The sequence below is a fragment of the Euprymna scolopes genome, chromosome 30, assembly GCF_053919585.1.
Source record: "Euprymna scolopes isolate OS-2025 chromosome 30, ASM5391958v1, whole genome shotgun sequence".
Taxonomy (NCBI): Eukaryota; Metazoa; Mollusca; class Cephalopoda; order Sepiida; family Sepiolidae; genus Euprymna; species Euprymna scolopes.
In genome coordinates this window covers 36,658,161-36,679,323 of record NC_136511.1, presented here as the reverse complement: position 1 = coordinate 36,679,323, position 21,163 = coordinate 36,658,161, and the positions used below count along the sequence as shown (strand labels likewise).

Genomic DNA, 21,163 nt, shown 5'->3' with positions numbered 1-21,163 from the left:
TATAGATATGTGTTAGTTTGTGTGTGTGTGTGTGTACTAGCAGGCTGCCCAGTATTGTGCAGTCGTAAAATATGCATAAATATTATATTTTAATTCATGCAGTCAATTCGGTATTTATTATTATCTAATACTAGCATGGAGACCTGGCGTTGTCCTGGATTAAATGATAATCAACAGATTTTTCACACTCTCATATTTTTATTGTCATACAAAATCGGTGAAATCGCCCATTTTTCAATCAAATCAGTTGATTGCCTGCTCGGTTTGAGGATCCATCGTGGTGAACCGGGGGGGGGGGGGGAGCTTCACATGATTCCCTGCAATACCTTGTAGTCTACATTGCACTGTAGAGAATCTATCATTGATTTTATAAAATAATTTTTTTGATATATGATGCTTGAATTAAAGTTTAAAATGCAAAAGTCAAGTATCATGGTTCAGTTGTGCTCTTGACAGAAACATTTATTTGGAATGCGTCCCTGTCATATCAAAGAACTTACTATTAATTTTATATACCTGGCCTTACTACTTGTGCGGTGATAATGGCTTGAATTTAAGTTTAAAAGGGAAAAGTTATGTATCATGGTGAAATTGTTCTTTAAACATAAACATTCATTTTGAACGTGCCTCAGTATATCAAAGAACCTACTTTTGATTTTATAGGTGGGGCCTTTTTGCTTGTGTGGTAATAAAACTTCTCAAATGCACTTGTGATGTTAGGCTGTGTAAGGTGTTAACTTTGATCAAAACCACTTGTCTCTTGTTTCATCGGATTATTTCGATTACCGCACAAATAACAATACAATGGGTTATACATATAAATAGAAAAAATTTGAGATTAATATTGTTTTTATATATATATATAAGTAAAAAAAAAAAAAATTTTTTATAAACTTTTACTTTTTCAGCGGCGATGCGGGAGGTTGACGAAACGCGACTAAAAACCCGAAAGGACATCAACCGATTAACAAAAGAAGAAGACTACGAATTAAGAGTTGCGATGGAACGTTTCATGGCTGATAAGTCCATCAATGGTTACCAAGCCCTGGCCGAATTCCACGGTCTTCCGGCCAAGTGCCCTCGACCAGATGCCCTCAACCGTGTGGCCTGCTGTGCCCACGGTATGGCCACCTTCCCTCATTGGCACAGATTGGTTATCGTTCAGTTTGAAGATGCCTTGTCCGCTCGTGGTTCACCCATCGGAGTGCCATATTGGGACTGGACCAAACCATTGACAAGTATTCCCCATCTTTTCGCTGACGAGACGTACAAAGACCCTCACACGAATGAAACAAAGCTGAATCCTTTTTTCCATGCACCGATAGAATTCTTGAAAGCTAATATTTTTACTTCACGAAAAATCAATCAGCTGTAAGTACTTATTTCTTTTTCACTAATTTTAAATTTCGATTTATACCTTTGTAATGGTTTATACTTACGGCAAATGAATTTGCATTCTCACAACTGCCGTTTACAATTAGTCTATCGTTAATAATGACCATGAGGTTTCTCTGGAATTTCAGAGGCAATAATTTTTAATTGTGTAACATGGTGCATATGAGCGCATGGGAAAATATCAGCAGCAGCGAAGGATGGCTGGCTTGCGATTAGATTAGTTGCAGCAGTAGTCGAAAATAGCGCATATGCAAATTAAGAAGTGTGCGCGAGAAGAAAAAGGAAAAAAGGAGAAAACAGTGCGCCACATGGTCGGGAGTAGAAAAGTGCAAAAGTGAAGAAAATGAATGTGTAAAATCGAGGACGAGAATGGGCCGGTTGTGAACGGCATGCGGTCGGAAGAAGGAGAAACGCGAGTCAGGGTAGATGGACATGTAGCAACGAGAGACTTTTTAAGTGGTATCGAGGCAGAAGAGTAACGGGTAAAAAAACTTTTGTTAAAAAAGAAAAAAAAAAAATATCGACCCGGATTTTTCTTTCTTTCCTTTGTTTGCAGAGATTAGCTATCTGAAATTGCCTTTAAAAATATTTTTTATTTTGAAATTATTTGTTTATAATCATCTCTGCTTCCCTATATAACGTTACTCTATCTATCTATCTATCTATCTATCAATCCATCTATCTATCTATCTATCTATCTATTCCATGCTCTTCAACCAACTAGAAGCTGGTTTCCACGGTCATCTATTTAACTGCTTCCCTATTTAACTTGACTACATCTATCTATCTATCTATCTATCTATCTATCTATCTATTCCAGGCTCTTCAACCAACTGGCAACTGGTTCCCACGGTTATCTATTTAACTGCTTTTTTTTTTTTTTTACATGGAGTTCACCACTTATCAAGGCCCAATGGCCACTCAGGGATAAGGGTTATTGTGTGTACAGTAATCAAAGGGATAGTGTAGCAATAATATTGGAGAATTGGTAAGATGTCATTACTTTGGGCGGGGGGGGGCGGTTCATCAGGAATTTGTTTGTGTTGGACTTGAAGACATCCAGGTTGAAGTCGGGAGGGAAACAGGCAAACGGAACAGAGTTCCACAGGCGTGCAGTTCTAAGAAGGAAGCTTTGTTCATGGTATCTACGGTTTCATTTAGGCACAGATAGGGAGTGGGGAAAATTATTGACGGTGATTTCAGCTAGTCGGGTGTTTTTTGAGAAAGATTGGCGAGGGGGGACCTGAGAATGGAGCTCAGACGAGCACCTTCCATGGAAATAACGCTAGAACAATGACAGGCTCGCAACGTCTCTTCTGTGGGAAAGAGGTTGCAGGGTAGAGAAAAGGGCATCCCCCACTAAGCCACGGAGTCTATTTTGTACTCCGTCAAGGCAGGATAGGCTGTTTTTTGCAGCCCCCGCCCAGATGTAGCAGCAGTACTCCATCTTTGGACGTACTTGGCTCTTATATAGATAGAGAATTGAATCATTAGTGAGATATCTTCTGGAGCGGTAGAAGGATCCCACCATTTTCCCAGCGACCTTGGCCACAGACTTGATGTATGTGTTCCATGTAAGATCAGGTGTAAAGGCCAAACCCAGGAGCTTATCAAATCCTGGGACCTCCCTTAGACGAGAGCCATCCATTTCAATTGATGCCAGATGGGGATCAGAGCGTTTATGATGTAGAGATAGGAGCTTGGTCTTAGATGCATTAAAGGTAACCAGCCACCTCTTTCCCCACTGTACCACGCGAGAGAATCAGAGAGAACGTCATCATTTACAGCCTTTGATGTGTTGCCATAGATGGTCGTGTCATTAGCATAGATGTCAACGAAAGATTTTAGTATGTGTTTTGGGAGATCATTGATGTAGATTAGGAAGAGAGTTGGGCCCAGTATAGACCCCTGAGGGACTCCAGCCTTAATACTGTGGGCCTCTGATTTCTGCCGATCAACAACTACTTTTATGAGCCTATCTGAGAGAAATGATTTAATGATAGAGAAAACATTTCCAGTTATACCATAGCTGGAAATCTTGTGTAGTAGGCCTTTATGCCAAACCTTATCAAAGGCCTTTGATATGTCGAGAGCAATTGCCCTAGAAATGAAGCCTTTGTCGAGAGATTCACTAATCCTATGAGATATAACCGTTAGCACATCTGCTGTAGATCTAGCAGAGCGGAAACCATATTGCGTGTCACTAAGAAGGTTATTTCTGCTGAGGTGGTTGACTATTTCTCTATTTATTGTGGATTCCAGCAACTTACTCATGATACACAGGAGACTTATTGGTCTGTACTGAGAGGGGGATGACTTATCACCTGAATTCTTAAATACAGGGCATACTGATGAGGTTTTCCAGGGTGTTGGAAAGCACTTCTCCTTAAGGCAACGCTTAAACAGTTTGGAAAGTATGGGGGCAAGTTCTGGTTGTAATTTTTTTATCACTATAATTGGAATACCGTCGGGACCAGTTGCTTTACTGGAGTTACTTGATTAGCTTGGCGACCTCATGCACAGATATTTGTATGTTGCATAGCGTGTTGTCTGTTATAGGAGGGAATATGGGGAGTTGATGGCCTTCGTCACACAGGGTAGAATTTGCCGCAGTTTTTGGCAAATAGTTTGGCCTTGTCGGATGCTGTCGAGATGACCTCTGGTCCATTGATAATGGTTGGGATAGAGTGCACGTTTCTGTTCAAGATCCTATTTGCTATTTGCCAGAACTGGTGGGAACTAAGCCGCTGCTCAGCTACTTTGGACTGCGCATATAGTTCTCTTGCATTTTTTATTACTCTTTTACAGTGGTTGCTGGCGGTTCTGAAAGAAGCTTTAGTTTCATTGCATCTATTACGTTGGTAGCTATGGAAAAAGTGATTTCTTTTTGCGATGGCAGCAGCACATTCGGTGGAGAACCATGGCTGGCTGTTAGGTTTTTGTTGGAATTTTTTAGATGGTATGAATTGGCCTATGCCTACAAGTAACGATTCGATCAGATCTGATACTATATACTTCCCTATTTAACGTGACTGCATCTATCTATCTATCTATCTATCTATCTATTCCAGGCTCTTCAACCAACTGGCAACTGGTTCCCACGGCTATCTATTTAACTGCTTCCCTATTTAATGTGACTACATCTATCTATCTATCTATCTATCTATCTATCTATCTATCTATCTATCTATCTATCTATCTATCTATCTATCTATTCCAGGCTCTTCAACCAACTGGCAACTGGTTCCCACGGCTATCTATTTAACGGCATGATGTTGGCCTTTGAACAGGACGATTTCTGTGACTTTGAGATACAATTCGAAGTTGTACATAACGCCATTCACGCTTGGATTGGAGGCAACGAAACTTATTCTATGTCGTCTTTGCACTATACGTCGTTCGATCCTTTGTTTTGGTTGCATCACTCACAGGTTGACAGGCTTTGGGCTATTTGGCAAGCCCTTCAAATCCAGCGAGGAAAGCCGTATAAGGCTTATTGTGCCAACTCTGAAGTGCACCAACCCATGAAACCATTTTCGTTTGAGTCTATTTTCAACGACAACGCCAAAACAAAGGAGCATTCGGTGCCGACCGACATCTATGACTATCGTTCGGCATTCGAATATACTTATGATTCTTTATATTTTAGTGGGATGTCGATCAGGTCGTTGCAAAATAAGATCGAAGCTAATAAGGCCAAAGATCGAGTGTTTGCCGGTTTCCTATTGTTGGCAATTCGGACGTCAGCCACTGTGGACCTTTATGTTGTTTCCGGTGAGAACCAGGTCAAGGGCGGTTCTTCCATTACGGTTCTTGGGGGCACCAAAGAGATGCCTTGGAGATTCGACCGTCTATATAAACATGAAATTACTGCGGCTGTCGCTGAACTTGGAATCGGTATAAACGGCGAATATTCACTAAGAGTAGAGATTACAGACATGAATGGAACTGTCATACCGGATTCAGCTTTACCGCCTCCAATTGTCATTTTCATGCCACAAAAAGGTGAGTGAAAACTTTCATTGGAATTCGTTCTTAGATGCGTCCATACTTTTCTATAAATGGCTTTGTCTGTCTATCGTTCTGTCACGTTTCATTTTGAAATATTATTTTCATTTGCTACGCGGCATATTAAATGGCTGATTGTAAAAAAATACTCCCGAAAGTTAAGTTCGAAATAGCATATAAAGGGATTAGAGTTAAAGGAGAGGTTGGGTTTAAATAGAATATAAGGGCATAGGGTTAGGGTTAGGGTTAATTTTAAAATAGCATTTAAGAGGGTGAGGTTTAGGGATAGGTATAATTTTGAACTAGTATATAAGAGGATTACGATTAGGATTAAGTTTGAAATATAACATACCATGCGGTTTTACTAAATATGTACGACCAAATTATCCCCGATCATTGTACGACTGACTGCTCCTGCTGTTTGTCATCTACAAACAACATGTAAAGTTGCTTGAATCAGCAGCAGCAGCAGCCGAATCGGACATTCAGTCGTGCCGGGTTACGAGTTTTTGCTCCTGCTGCTGTTTTACTATTAAAGCAAATTTTACACGAACATGCTGCTGGTTTTGTCAGTCCAAAAAATCGTAAAAATCTGCTGTATTAATAAAAATAAACAATAAAATGAATTTACTCACAAATTTCAAATCGAGAGGTTATTTTTGGCAAATATATTTTTAGATTCATATAAAAAGTATTCACAAAAATAATTTTTTTATACTATTTTTTCCAATTCTATGTGCTACTTTTATTCCGTTTTTTTTTTCGTTGAAAATCTTTGTAAAAAAATAAACAAGTTTGTTATAGGTTAGTCGTGCCTTGGTTTTACTAATTATGCACGACTAAAAATTAAACCCGATTTTATTTACGTTTAATTAAATCGTAAAAACCTAAGACAATTATTTGGCACACTGTATTAGAAAATTGTCTCAGTCGTTAAGGGTTTAATCAGTTAAAGCAACTTTTCCACACAGATGGTTCGTTAGCACAAAAAAAAAAAAAAAAAAAAAAAATATTTTATGAAGAATAAAACGAATTTACTCAAATTTCAGTCGAAGTTATTTTTGGCAAATATCTTTTTAGTTTCATACCTTTAGATATTTGCAAAAAATAAACTATTTAAAAAAAAAATTCTCTCTTAAGTCAGAAAGTAAACAAAATAAAAATACAACTATTAGGTTGGTGCAAAAATAATGTCGTTTCTTGACGTTCAATTTTAAACGACATTGTTTTTGCACCAACCTAATATTTATATCTTGTGAGATATTTCAAATTTTGTTATCAATTTTCGTTTCAAAGTTTTAGAATATAGTTTGTGTTAAAAAAATCAAAGTTAAAGTAAAAAGTTACTTCAGTTTATTTATGATTTATTTTGAACCTTTTTTTCTCCAGTTTAATTAAAAAACAACAACAAAAAACAAAAACAAAAATAAAAAACTAGCAGTAGTCGATAATATAAATAAAAAAATGTTTGAGAAAACTTAACAAAATTTTTTCCTTTGCTTTTTTTGGTCAATGTGCGCTGTTTTTCTAACTTGCAAAGGATGTTTATTTCGTTCTTAACATGGGGAAGTTAGGGATGTTTATTCCGAAAGCCGTTCTTAACATGGGGAGGTTGAAGGTGGTAATTCTGAAAGGAATTTTCTTATTTTCAACCTCCCCACGATTCTCGAAATAAACACTCTTTGCAGGTTGGACCAGCAGCGCACATTGACTCTTTTCCTTTTTTTTGAAAAATGAATCAGAGTTGCGTTATCATAAAACGGAACTATGCAATTTTATTAAAAAAAAAAAAGAAAAGGAAAAAAAAATGAAAATATAAAAAAAAAAAATTGTTATTTACGTGCCTACCCACGAGAGCACTTAGACACTAATGCTTTAAATGTGGGGAAAACTAGTTCCCCCAAAAGAGGCACATGGGATTGGAAACATTGCTTCCGTCTTCAGTGATTTATTCTATTTTTTAAAAAGATTGTTTTTAGTGTCACATTGCTACTGTGTTAAAAAAACAATCAAATAAAAAAAGCTCACTACTTAATCATTAAATAACATGTTCACGTGTTTAATACCCCAAACGAACTGGTGACTTTTCTCACTTATACTCTCTTTGAGCAAAGTGTTTTCTATAAATACTATTATGACACGTGTTCTTCAGAATTGTCTGATCTGTTTCCTGCTTACTTTGTTACAGTTCGTTTGACTTGTTGGTCTTGTGGTCTCCACCAATTCGCTGTTTTGGTTTTAATACAATTATTTATTCCAAAAAATGCAAGGTTGTGGAACTCTCTTCCTGCTCACTGTCTTCCTCCTTTCAAGATTAAAGTTAATAAGAATCTTCTGTTTTTGCATGATCATCTGTCGTTTTTGTTAGCTCCTTACATTAAGTGCCTTCGCGTATTGTTTGTGTCGATTTCAAGTGGCTTCACGCCTTGTCTGGGGATATTTCCATAAAAATGTGACGTCATATCAGTTTCTACAGTCTCAGTAATTCTAATCTCATGTTCAACAAGGTCATCCCAACTGACCTTTCATTTCCCGTTATTATCACCTAACCGTTTTATATGCTAGTGTGTTCAACCAATAGTTAACATTACATGTGATGAGATAAATCACGCATCGTTTGTTGTTTGGGTTTGAAATAAATGTTTCAAAGCAAGTCTTGTTATTTATCAGACAATTCTTATGCAATAATATCTAATGAATTATGATTTGTTTTGTTTCTTTGAATTTGCAGTGGAAAGTGTGGAATTTGACGAGACGCACCGCTCAAGGAAAGACATTGCCAGTATGGCCTATCACGAAATGACTGAACTTCGAACAGCATTGGCTGCTTTTGCGGCCGATAAAACTGTCACTGGTTACCAACAAGTAGCCGCATTCCACGGTTCTACGAAATGGTGTCCGAGCCCTGAAGCTGAAGTGAAATATGCCTGTTGTCAACATGGAATGGCCACCTTCCCCCATTGGCACAGATTACTTACTCTAAACTTTGAATATGGACTCAGAGATAAAGGTTATAATGGAGGTGTTCCTTATTGGGACTGGACCCGACCTCTCACCGATCTTCCAGCACTTGTAACAGAAGAGCAATACACAGACGAGAAGGGCGAGGTACATCCAAATCCATTCTTCAGTGGTGCCATTGATGAGGCCGGTGCTAAAACAAGTCGAGACCCATCAGCAACTCTCTTTGAACAACCCAAATTCGGACATTATACCCACCTTGCTGATGAGATATTTTATGCATTGGAACAGGAAAATTTCTGTGATTTTGAAGTTCAGTTCGAAATCGCCCATAACCACATTCATGCCTTGGTCGGTGGAACCGAGATGTACTCGATGTCATCCCTTGAGTACTCTGCTTTTGATCCAATCTTTATGCTGCATCATTCAAACGTCGACAGGATCTGGGCTACATGGCAAGCGCTGCAGAAGTTCCGTGGCAAGTCGTACAATTCGGCCAACTGCGCCATTGAAATGTTACGCCGACCAATGTCTCCGTTCAGCTTGTCGAGTGAGATCAACCCTTACCAACAGACACGTGAACATTCTGTTCCTTTCGACGTGTTTGACTACAAGAAGGTTTTCCACTACGAATACGACACGTTAGAACTGAACGGTCTGTCTATTCCACAACTGTCACGAGAAATCAACCGACGAAAGGCGAAGAACCGAGTGTTTGTTACGTTTATGCTGGAAGGTCTAAAGAAATCTCTTCTCGTTGAGTACTTTATTAAAGACGATGCAAGTGATAATAAAATGAAAGCCGGCGAGTTCTACGTATTGGGAAGTGAAAACGAAATGCCATGGAAGTTCGATCGATCGTACAAATCGGACATTACAGAACAGATGGATGAACTGAAACTTCATTACGCCGACAGTTATAGCATTCACTACAAAATGACTGATATGAAAGGCGCCACAGTAGAGGACGTAGACCTAGAGCCGACTGTAATATATGAGCCAGGTAAAGGTATGTATATCCATCTAATTTATAAAACTCACAATGTCTGTCTGTCTCCATATTTTCAAACTCTATCTCTTCCGAAACTAAAAGTCGCAGAGTGGCACTAGGGGCCTCAAATGATTGTATTTTTTATGGCCTTTTTTATGGGTCCTTAGCCGGTGAAAGTAGTTTTTAAGGGGTTAAAATCGAAAAACATCGTTATACGTGTTGTACATTGATCTTAGTTTATTTTTAATCAGTATATATGCGTGTCAAATTGGTGCAGTGGTAACGTGACCAGCTTTGAATGCTACGGTTTTTCTTTCGGTTTAGATTCGAGTTGATAGCACCCAAATACATTTTTTTATTTCTCTATAATAATATATACGAAATCTGGATTAATTAAAATATCATATTTAAGCGTATTTTACGGCCGGGCAAAGCTGAGCGCCTCCCCCTCCCCCCTCCGCTAGTATCTTATAAAAGGTTTTAGTTTGCTTGAAGCCTTGTGTGTAGTATACATATATATGTGCGCGTATGTGCATATATATATATATATATATATATATATATATATATATATATACATATATATATATATACATATATATAACTACTTCATTTACTCACATAAAATTAATACAAGAAAGTATAGATTTATGCGTAAACTTTAAGTATTTACTTCAAAAGTGCTCAATATGTAGGTAGAGCTAGTTAGTAATTTATACATGTTGTACATTGATCTTAGTTTATTTTTAATCAGTATATATGCGTGTCAAATTGGTGCAGTTGTAACGTGATCAGCTTTGAATGCTACGGCTTAATCGCCATATATATTTTATAAATTACTATATATATATATATATATATATCAAGATATAGGTATTCAAGAGTGATAACTAATGCATTTAACAAGGTTATTAAGAGAGCTCAATAAAAGAAGAGCAAGATATATTTTTATTAATATAAACAAATTTACAAGGTCGCGACAATGGACATGCTAATGTTTCGGACAGATGGTCGGTTTAATCCACAAATTCTCATAAAGCGACTTAAAAAATGGCTGCTTTCTACAGAAGAAACCAGTCCTCGAATAAAGAAAAAAATTCTATTTACTTAAACTAAAATATAAAATTTAAAGGGAGGAGCAGATGGATCATGTGACATATATACTCCAGACATTCCAAATAAGGAAAAAGAGAAAAGAAAGAAAAAAAAAAGGAAAGAAGAATGAAGGCCTATTCAAGGTTATCAGTGTGAGGGAAAGGAAGTTATTAGGAAATCATTAGAAAAAGAGGTGAAAAGGTGAAAGTGGATGTTCAAAATTAAAAAAAACAATAAAAAACAAAACAAAAGTAAAAACAATTGAATTTCACGAGATTATTGATAGTATTCAATAAAAAAAGTACAGGATATTATTTTATTCAATTTAGGTAAACAAAATTACCATTAGTCGCGACTTTATTAGATGAAATGAACAACCTCTGGTCTTACTGGAGGCATTATCTTTAATCCCTTTAAAAACATTGCCCCGACTAAATCAACAAAATCGTACTTCTTTCATTAATCAGATTTTTTTCAATTATCGATTTTCAATACTTATCAGACGCATTCCGAAGCAAAACTAATGTAAGAACAGACACACAAAGTACTTTTGTGTGAACTTGAAAAAAAATCAGCTCACCCTTTCCGAGTCTATAGGGAACTCACACAGAATACAATATTCCTTATTATAACAGTATCTATCTATATATATATATATATATATATATATATATATATATATATATATATATATATATATATATATATATCTGTCTATATATATATGTATTATATATTATCTATCTATATATCTATCTATATATCTATCTGTCTATATATATATGTAGTATATATTATCTATCTATATATATATCTATCTATATATCTATCTGTCTATATATATATATATATATGTATATGTGTGTATTATATATTATCTATCTATCTACCTTTATAGTCTTTTTCTTTGCTGGTGACGTTACTTCGCATGCATTTGCATTCGCGCATCCGCTCTCTGTCACAAAACTAAAGAAAAAAAATTAAGAAAAATTTAATAGAATTAATACTTAAGTAATTAATTAATAAATTAATAATTTTATCAATTGAGTTCCCAAAAGAAATTGTGTATCAAGCTGAAAGAACTATATTAACTAGATATGAGGATTAGTATGAGTATAAATATAAGTACAATTATCACTATAGGTATGAGTACAAATATGAGTACATGTATGAGTATAATAATGAGTACAAGTATGAGTATAATTATGAGTACAAGTATGAGTATAATTATGAATACAAGTATTGGTATAATTATGAGTACAAGTATTAGTATAATTATGAGTACAAGTATTGGTATAATTATGAGTACAAGTATTGGTATAATTATGAGTACAAGTATGAGTATAATTATGAGTACAAGCATTAGTATAATTATGAGTACAAGTATTGGTATAATAATGAGTACAAGTATTAGTATAATTATGAGTACAAGTATTGGTATAATTATGAGTACAAGCATTAGTATAATTATGAGTACAAGTATTGGTATAATTATGAGTACAAGTATTGGTATAATTATGAGTACAAGTATTAGTATAATTATGAGTACAAGCATTAGTATAATTATGAGTACAAGTATTGGTATAATTATGAGTAAAAGTATGAGTACAAGTATGAGTATAATTATGAGTACAAGTATGAGTATAATTATGAGTACAAGTATGAGTATAATTATGAGTACAAGTATGAGTATAATTATGAGTACAAGTATGAGTATAATTATGAGTAAAAGTATGAGTACAAGTATGAGTACAAGTATTGGTATAATATGAGTACAAGTATGGGTATAATTATGAGTACAAGTATGAGTATAATTATGAGTACAAGTATGAGTATAATTATCAGTACAGTTATGAGTATAATTATGAGTACAAGTATGAGTATAATTATGAGTACTAGTATGAGAAGAATTATGAGTACAAGTATTGGTATAATTATGAGTACAGGTATGGGTATAATAATGAGTACAAGTATTGGTATAATAATGAGTACAAGTATGAATATAATTATGAGTACAAGTATTGGTATAATTATGAGTAAAAGTATTAGTATAATTATGAGTACAAGTATTGGTATAATTATGAGTACAAGTATTGGTATAATTATGAGTACAAGTATTGGTATAATTATGAGTACAAGCATTAGTATAATTATGAGTACAAGTATTGGTATAATAATGAGTACAAGTATGAGTATAATTATGAGTACAAGTATGAATATAATTATGAGTACAGTTATGAGTATAATTATGAGTACAAGTATGAGTATAATTATGAGTACAAGTATGAGTATAATTATGAGTACAGTTATGAGTATAATTATGAGTACAAGTATTGGTATAATTATGAGTACAAGTATTGGTATAATTATGAGTACAAGTATTGGTATAATTATGAGTACAAGTATGAGTATAATTATGAGTACAAGTATTGGTATAATTATGAGTACAAGTATGGGTATAATTATGAGTACAAGTATTAGTATAATTATGAGTACAAGTATTAGTATAATTATGAGTACAAGTATTAGTATAATTATGAGTACAGTTATGAGTATAATTATGAGTACAAGTATGAGTATAATTATGAGTACAAGTATGAGTATAATTATGAGTACAGTTATGAGTATAATTATGAGTACAAGTATTGGTATAATTATGAGTACAAGTATTGGTATAATTATGAGTACAAGTATTGGTATAATTATGAGTACAAGTATGAGTATAATTATGAGTACAAGTATGAGTAAAATTATGAGTACTAGTATGAGTAGAATTATGAGTAAAAGTCTTGGTATAATTATGAGTACAAGTATGGGTATAATAATGAGTACAACTATTGGTATAATAATGAGTACAAGTATGAATATAATTATGAGTACAAGTATTGGTATAATTATGAGTACAAGTATTAGTATAATTATGAGTACAAGTATTGGTATAATTATGAGTACAAGTATTGGTATAATTATGAGTACAAGCATTAGTATAATTATGAGTACAAGTATGAGTATAATTATGAGTACAAGTATTGGTATAATTATGAGTACAAGTATTGGTATAATTATGAGTACAAGTATTAGTATAATTATGAGTACAAGTATTGGTATAATAATGAGTATAATTATGAGTACAAGTATGAGTGCAAGTATGAATATAATTATGAGTACAAGTATGAGTACAAGTATGAGTATAATTATGAGTACAAGTATGAGTACAAGTATGAGTATAATTATGAGTACAAGTATGAGTACAAGTATGAGTATAATTATGAGTACAAGTATGAGTACAAGTATGAGTATAATTATGAGTACAAGTATGAGTACAAGTATGAGTATAATTATGAGTACAAGTATGAGTGCAAGTATGAATATAATTATGAGTACAAGTATGAGTACAAGTATGAATATAATTATGAGTACAAGTATGAGTACAAGTATGAGTATAATTATGAGTACAAGTATGAGTATAATTATGAGTACAAGTATGAGTATAATTATGAGTACAAGTATGAGTACAAGTATGAGTATAATTATGAGTACAAGTATGAGTATAATTATGAGTACAAGTATGAGTATAATTATGAGTACAAGTATGAGTATAATTATGAGTACAAGTATGAGTACAAGTATGAGTATAATTATGAGTACAGTTATGAGTATAATTATGAGTACAAGTATGAGTATAATTATGAGTACAAGTATTGGTATAATTATGAGTACAAGTATGGGTATAATTATGAGTACAAGTATGAGTATAATTATGAGTACAAGTATGAGTATAATTATCAGTACAGTTATTAGTATAATTATGAGTACAAGTATGAGTATAATTATGAGTACTAGTATGAGTAGAATTATGAGTACAAGTATTGGTATAATAATGAGTACAAGTATGAATATAATTATGAGTACAAGTATTGGTATAATTATGAGTACAAGTATTAGTATAATTATGAGTACAAGTATTGGTATAATTATGAGTACAAGTATTGGTATAATTATGAGTACAAGTATTGGTATAATTATGAGAACAAGCATTAGTATAATTATGAGTACAAGTATTGGTATAATAATGAGTACAAGTATGAATATAATTATGAGTACAAGTATGAGTACAAGTATGAGTATAATTATGAGTACAAGTATGAGTATAATTATGAGTACAGTTATGAGTATAATTATGAGTACAAGTATTGGTATAATTATGAGTACAAGTATTGGTATAATTATGAGTACAAGTATGAGTATAATTATGAGTACAAGTATTGGTATAATTATGAGTACAAGTATGGGTATAAGTATGAGTACAAGTATGAGTATAATTATGAGTACAAGTATGAGTATAATTATCAGTACAGTTATGAGTATAATTATGAGTACAAGTATGAGTAAAATTATGAGTACTAGTATGAGTAGAATTATGAGTAAAAGTCTTGGTATAATTATGAGTACAAGTATGGGTATAATAATGAGTACAACTATTGGTATAATAATGAGTACAAGTATGAATATAATTATGAGTACAAGTATTGGTATAATTATGAGTACAAGTATTAGTATAATTATGAGTACAAGTATTGGTATAATTATGAGTACAAGTATTGGTATAATTATGAGTACAACTATTGGTATAATAATGAGTACAAGTATGAATATAATTATGAGTACAAGCATTAGTATAATTATGAGTACAAGTATGAGTATAATTATGAGTACAAGTATTGGTATAATAATGAGTACAAGTATTGGTATAATTATGAGTACAAGTATTGGTATAATTATGAGTACAAGTATGAGTATAATTATGAGTACAAGTATGAGTACAAGTATGAGTACAAGTATGGGTATAATTATGAGTACAAGTATGAGTATAATTATGAGTACAGTTATGAGTATAATTATGAGTACAAGTATGAGTATAATTATGAGTACAAGTATTGGTATAATTATGAGTACAAGTATGGGTATAATTATGAGTACAAGTATGAGTATAATTATCAGTACAAGTATGAGTATAATTATCAGTACAGTTATGAGTATAATTATGAGTACAAGTATGAGTATAATTATGAGTACTAGTATCAGTAGAATTATGAGTACAAGTATTGGTATAATTATGAGTACAAGTATGGGTATAATAATGAGTACAAGTATTGGTATAATAATGAGTACAAGTATGAATATAATTATGAGTACAAGTATTGGTATAATTATGAGTACAAGTATTAGTATAATTATGAGTACAAGTATTGGTATAATTATGAGTACAAGTATAGGTATAATTATGAGTACAAGCATGAGTATAATTATGAGTACAAGTATTGGTATAATTATGAGTACAGGTATGAGTATAATTATGAGTACAAGTATTGGTATTATTATGAGTACAAGTATTTGTATAATTATGAGTACAAGTATTCGTATACTTATGAGTACAAGTATTGGTATAATAATGAGTGCAAGTATTGGTATAATTATGAGTACAAGTATTGGTATAATTATGAGTACAAGTATTGGTATAATAATGAGTACAAGTATTGGTATAATTATGAGTACAAGTATTGGCATAATTATAAGTACAAGTATTGGTATAATTATGAGTACAAGTATGAGTATAACTATGAGTACAAGTATTGGTATAATTATGAGTACAAGTATTGGTATAATTATGAGTACAAATATGAGTATAATTATGAGTACAATATGGGTATAAGTATGAGAACAAACACAATTGTAGACAAGTATAACTCCAGGTGAGATAACACATACAAGTAAGTCATCGAGTACTGTACTATAAGCCAATACATTAAAATAAGTTTATTTTAAAGACAATAAATCTTTAACAGATCGGGTTAAATTGACTTTGTGTTTATGTTCAGCGGCTTGAAAGTACTCAATATCAGCTATTTTTTTCGAGAGCAAAAAAAAAAAAAAGAATTTCTGCCCAGTGTATGCAGGTGTTTATTTTCTGTTTGCTTTTCTGCTTCAATATCGATTCATACGTCTTCCATTTTTAACTACCTTTCTTTCCTATTTTTATCCTTAACTGAGCGACAATTATACTTTTCCAATTTCATTTTAGCCGCTTACATCGTCGATGTTTGTTTTTTTTTACATCAAGCGTCATTTTGCAATGTCTAGCCACACCACATACCAACAACCGAAAGAAGTAAATAAAAATGCAAAATCGGCTCTTACTATTTTTTCCCGTTAGATCATCAAGAATTACTCGCGATAGTTCAGTCCTACCTTATCAAAATAAAATAAAATTATTTCAAGACTTACACTGCAAAAACAAATAGCAAATAAGATAGTCCACACCATTTGAAATGAATTCAGAGAGAAATTCAAGATGCACGTTTTTTCCCTTGGTCATCATAACTGATAATACTAATTTATATATTAAAAAATAAATTATTGATATAATTCTACCATTTTTATATGAATGTTTTTCCGTCATGTTTGAAGAAAAGTAGACACTTATTTGAAATAATTGTTTAAATAATTGTTTAATTTATCATATCGTTTCAGTTGTGCATGGAGAAGGTAATGCATGGAGCGAAGTTGCTACCGAGGCCAACAAAGTAAGAAAGAATTTGAAAGCTTTAAACAACGGCGAAATCAACTCGCTTCGTGGTGCACTGAAACGTATGAAAAAGGACGGCAAATTTGAGGAAATAGCTTCATTCCATGGACTTCCGGCCAAATGTCCTGATAGATACGGATACACGGTTTACACCTGCTGCCTGCATGGCATGCCTACATTTCCACACTGGCATCGTCTTTACGTCACTTTACTCGAAAACGAATTGTTGGCCCGCGGTTCTGGAGTGGCCGTACCCTACTGGGATTGGGTAGAACCATTTGAATCTTTGCCGAAATTCTTCAGCGAGGCTTCTTACTACAATTCCCGTACTCTCCATATTGAGGCGAATCCTTTCTTTAAAGGCGAGATCACCTTCGAACACGCCATAACTGATCGTGATCCTCAATCGCAGTTGTTTAATAACAGATATCTTTATGATCACACGCTGTTTGCATTTGAACAGACCGATTTCTGTGAGTTTGAGGTTCATTTCGAAGTGCTCCACAACACAATCCATTCCTGGCTTGGCGGTCGCGATCCCCACTCCATGTCTTCCCTAGACTACGCTGCCTACGATCCCGTTTTCTTCCTTCACCATAGTAATGTGGATCGTTTGTGGGCGATTTGGCAAGAGCTTCAGCGTTACCGGAAGTTGCCATTCAACGAGGCCAACTGTGCTCTACCCCAGATGAACCAACCAATGCGGCCATTTAGCAACAGCACGGCTAACCAGGACAAGCTGACATTCACGCACAGCAGACCGAACGACGTGTTCGATTATCAGAACGTTTTGCATTACAAATACGACACCCTGTCCTTTAATGGTCTTAATATAATACAACTTGCGATGACCCTGGAGAAGCGAAAAGATCGAGATCGAGTTTTTGTTGGGTTTTTGTTGCACGGTGTCCAGGCCTCGGCTGACGTCCGGATTTATATCTGCGTCCGTCATAGCCCCACCGAGGAGGATTGTAACAATTACGCCGGGATTTTTTCGATTCTGGGTGGCGATTCCGAAATGCCGTGGAAGTTTGATCGTCTCTTTCGCTATGAAATCACCGGCGAATTACAACTATTGGGTCTTAATCAGGAGAGTCACTTTCGAATCACAACCGAAGTTATCGCCGTTAATGGTTCCATTGTCTCCCGACCTATTTTCCCAACGCCCACGATTATTTACATTCCAAAGCACAGTAAGTAAACGTTACACTTAATAAAATTATGATGGAGTGTGTAACTGGTTAGTGGTCGTGTCAATGGTTGTATCAGAGATTGTGTCAATGTTTGTATCAGAGATTGTGTCAATGTTTGCATCAGAGATGTCTCAATGGTTCTATGAGAGATTGTGTCAATGGTTGTATCAGATATTGTTTCAATGTTTGTATCAGAGATTGTGATAATGTTTTTATCAGAGATTGTATCAATTGTTATATCAGAGATTGTGACAATATTTGTATCAGAGATTGTGTCAATGGTTATGTCAGATATTGTGTCAATGTTTGCATCAGATATTGTGTCAATGGTTGTATCAGAGATTGTGTCAATGTTTGTATCAGAGATTGTGTCAATGGTTATATCAGAGATTGTGTCAATGGTTATATCAGAGATTGTGTCAATGTTTGTATAGGAGATTGTGTCAATGTTTGTATAGGAGATTGTGTCAATGTTTGTATAGGAGATTGTGTCAATGATTGTATCTGAGATTGTGTCAATGTTTGTGTCAGAAATTGTGTCAATGTTTCTATCCCGTCGCGGTTACCACCTGACGAAAGCCAGAGGAATAGTTGGCCGAAACTTCGTGAAACAACAACCAAGAAAGATGAGGATAAATGTCCGTGATAAATAAATTAATAAAGCTGTCTACATGTGTGTAATATGGGCTATATTTAGTTTCTGTGGAGACCTTTTGTGAATATGAAACTACTATAAGTTTGTATGAAATTTTAACAATATGATCAAAATCTAAAATTTAATAAATATAAAACAAAATATAGGTAAATATTGATGCAGAAAGAAAGGCAAGAAAAAAGAATAGCAAATATAGGAAGGAAAGATGCGAGGTTGAGGTCAATAAGAAATAATCAATAAACAAAGGACAGAGAAGAGGAAAAAAGATAGATAGATTAAGGAAAAGAAAGAGATTGCAAACGCATCAAATACTAGTGTCTGCAGGTATAAAAAGAATTATTAATATTTATAATTATAAGCCGCTTTAAGATTATTAAAATTTAGCTTTTTTTTTTTTTTTTTTTTTTTTTTTACACAGTGATCACCACTTATCAAGGCCCGGAAGCCACTCAGGGATAAGGGTTATTGCAAGTACATCACTTTAGTGAGGAGATTTTATGAAGTGTTTAATTAGGGGGGCGGTTCATTAGGAATTTGTTAACATTAGACTTGAAGACATCCAAGTTGTAGTCCGGAGGGAAGCAGGCAGACGGAACAGAGTTCCACAGGCGTGCAGTTCTAAGAAAGAAGCTTTGCTCATGAAATCCGCGTTTTGATTTAGGCACAGATATAGAGTGGGGGAAATTTTTCACAGTGGATTCAGCTAGACGGGTGTTTCTCGTGAAAGTTTGGCGAGGGGGGACCAGGGATTGGAGCTCAGACGAGCACCTGCCATGAAAATAACGATAAAACAAGGACAGGCTCGCAACGTCTCTTCTGTGGGAGAGGGGTTGCAGGGTAGAGAAAAGGGCATCCCCCACTAAACCACGAAGTCTATTTTGTACTCTGTCAAGGCATGATAGGCTGTTTTTGGCAGCTCCTGCCCAGATATGGCAACAGTATTCCATCCTTGGCCGTACTTGGCTTTTATATAGATAGAGAATTGCATCAGTAGTGAGATATCTTCTGGAGCGGTAGAAGGATCCCACCATCTTTCCTGCGACCTTGGCAACAGACTTGATGTACGTGTTCCATTTCAGATCAGGAGTAAAGGTCAAACCCAGAAGCTTGTCAAAACATGGGGCCTCACCCAGACGAGAGCCATCCATCACAATTGATGCCAGCTGGGGATCAGAGCGTTGATGATGTAAGGATAGGAGTTTGGTTTTAGATGCATTAAAGGTAACTAGCCACATCTTCCCCCACTGAACCACGCGCTCGAGATCAGAGGAGAGAGAATCCGAGAGAACTTCGTCATTTACAGCCTTTGATGTGTTGCCGTAGATGGTAGTGTCATCAGCATAGATGTCAACGAATGATTTAAGTATGTGTTTAGGGAGGTCATTGATGTAGATCAGGAAGAGAGTTGGGCCGAGGATTGACCCCTGAGGGACTCCAGCATTTATATTGCAGGCCTCCGATTTTTGTCCATCTACCACTACTCTTATGAGCCTATCGGAGAGAAATGATTTAATGATTGAGAAAACATTTCCAGTTATACCGTAGCTGGAAATCTTGTGAAGTAGACCCTTATGCCATACTTTGTCAAAGGCCTTTGATATATCAAGAGCAATTGCCCTAGAAAGGAAGCCTTTGTCAAGAGATTCACTAATCCTGTGGGATATAACCGTCAGAACACATCTGCGGTAGATCTTGCAGAGCGGAAACCATATTGTGTGTCACTAAGAAGGTTATTTCTGCTGAGGTGGTTGACTATTTCTCTATTTAATATTGATTCCAGTAACTTACTCATAACACAGAGAAGACTTATTGGTCTGTATTGAGAGGGAGATGACTTATCACCTGAATTCTTAAATACAGGGCAAACTGATGAGGTCTTCCAGGGAATCGGAAAGCACTTCTCCTTAAGGCAGCGCTTAAATAGTTTCGTAAGTATGGGAGCAAGTTCTGGTTGAAGCTTTTTTAACACTATAATTGGGATGCCATCAGTGCCAGTTACTTTACTGGAATCTAGGTTTTTTATTAGCTTGGCGACCTCATGCACGGATATTTGTATATTACCTAGCTTGTTCTGTGTTATAGGAGGAAATATGGGGAGTTGATGGCCTTCGTCGCATAGGGTAGCTCTATCTAGGAAATAAACAAAAGGCGATATACAACGTCAGAAATTTCGATCGTTAAAACACTCTCTGACTGCTTTTCTGCTATGCACGCATTTGCCATTTATAGGAGTTTAATTTATCTTAGTTTTCGTGTTAATTGATACTGGCCCAGAGGTA

At 34.8% G+C, this 21,163-nt stretch overlaps 1 protein-coding gene across 1 annotated transcript in view; it reads left to right on the top strand.

The window, feature by feature from the left end:
- Positions 1 to 21,163, top strand: part of LOC145254744 (hemocyanin G-type, units Oda to Odg-like) — a 67,981-nt gene that overhangs the window by 20,017 nt on the left and 26,801 nt on the right. The window contains exons 4-7 of the mRNA XM_080113483.1: positions 909 to 1,371; positions 4,616 to 5,400; positions 8,135 to 9,373; positions 16,982 to 18,229. Of these exons, the coding sequence (XP_079969609.1) occupies positions 909 to 1,371; positions 4,616 to 5,400; positions 8,135 to 9,373; positions 16,982 to 18,229 (3,735 nt within the window). The remainder of the gene's footprint in view (positions 1 to 908; positions 1,372 to 4,615; positions 5,401 to 8,134; positions 9,374 to 16,981; positions 18,230 to 21,163) is intronic.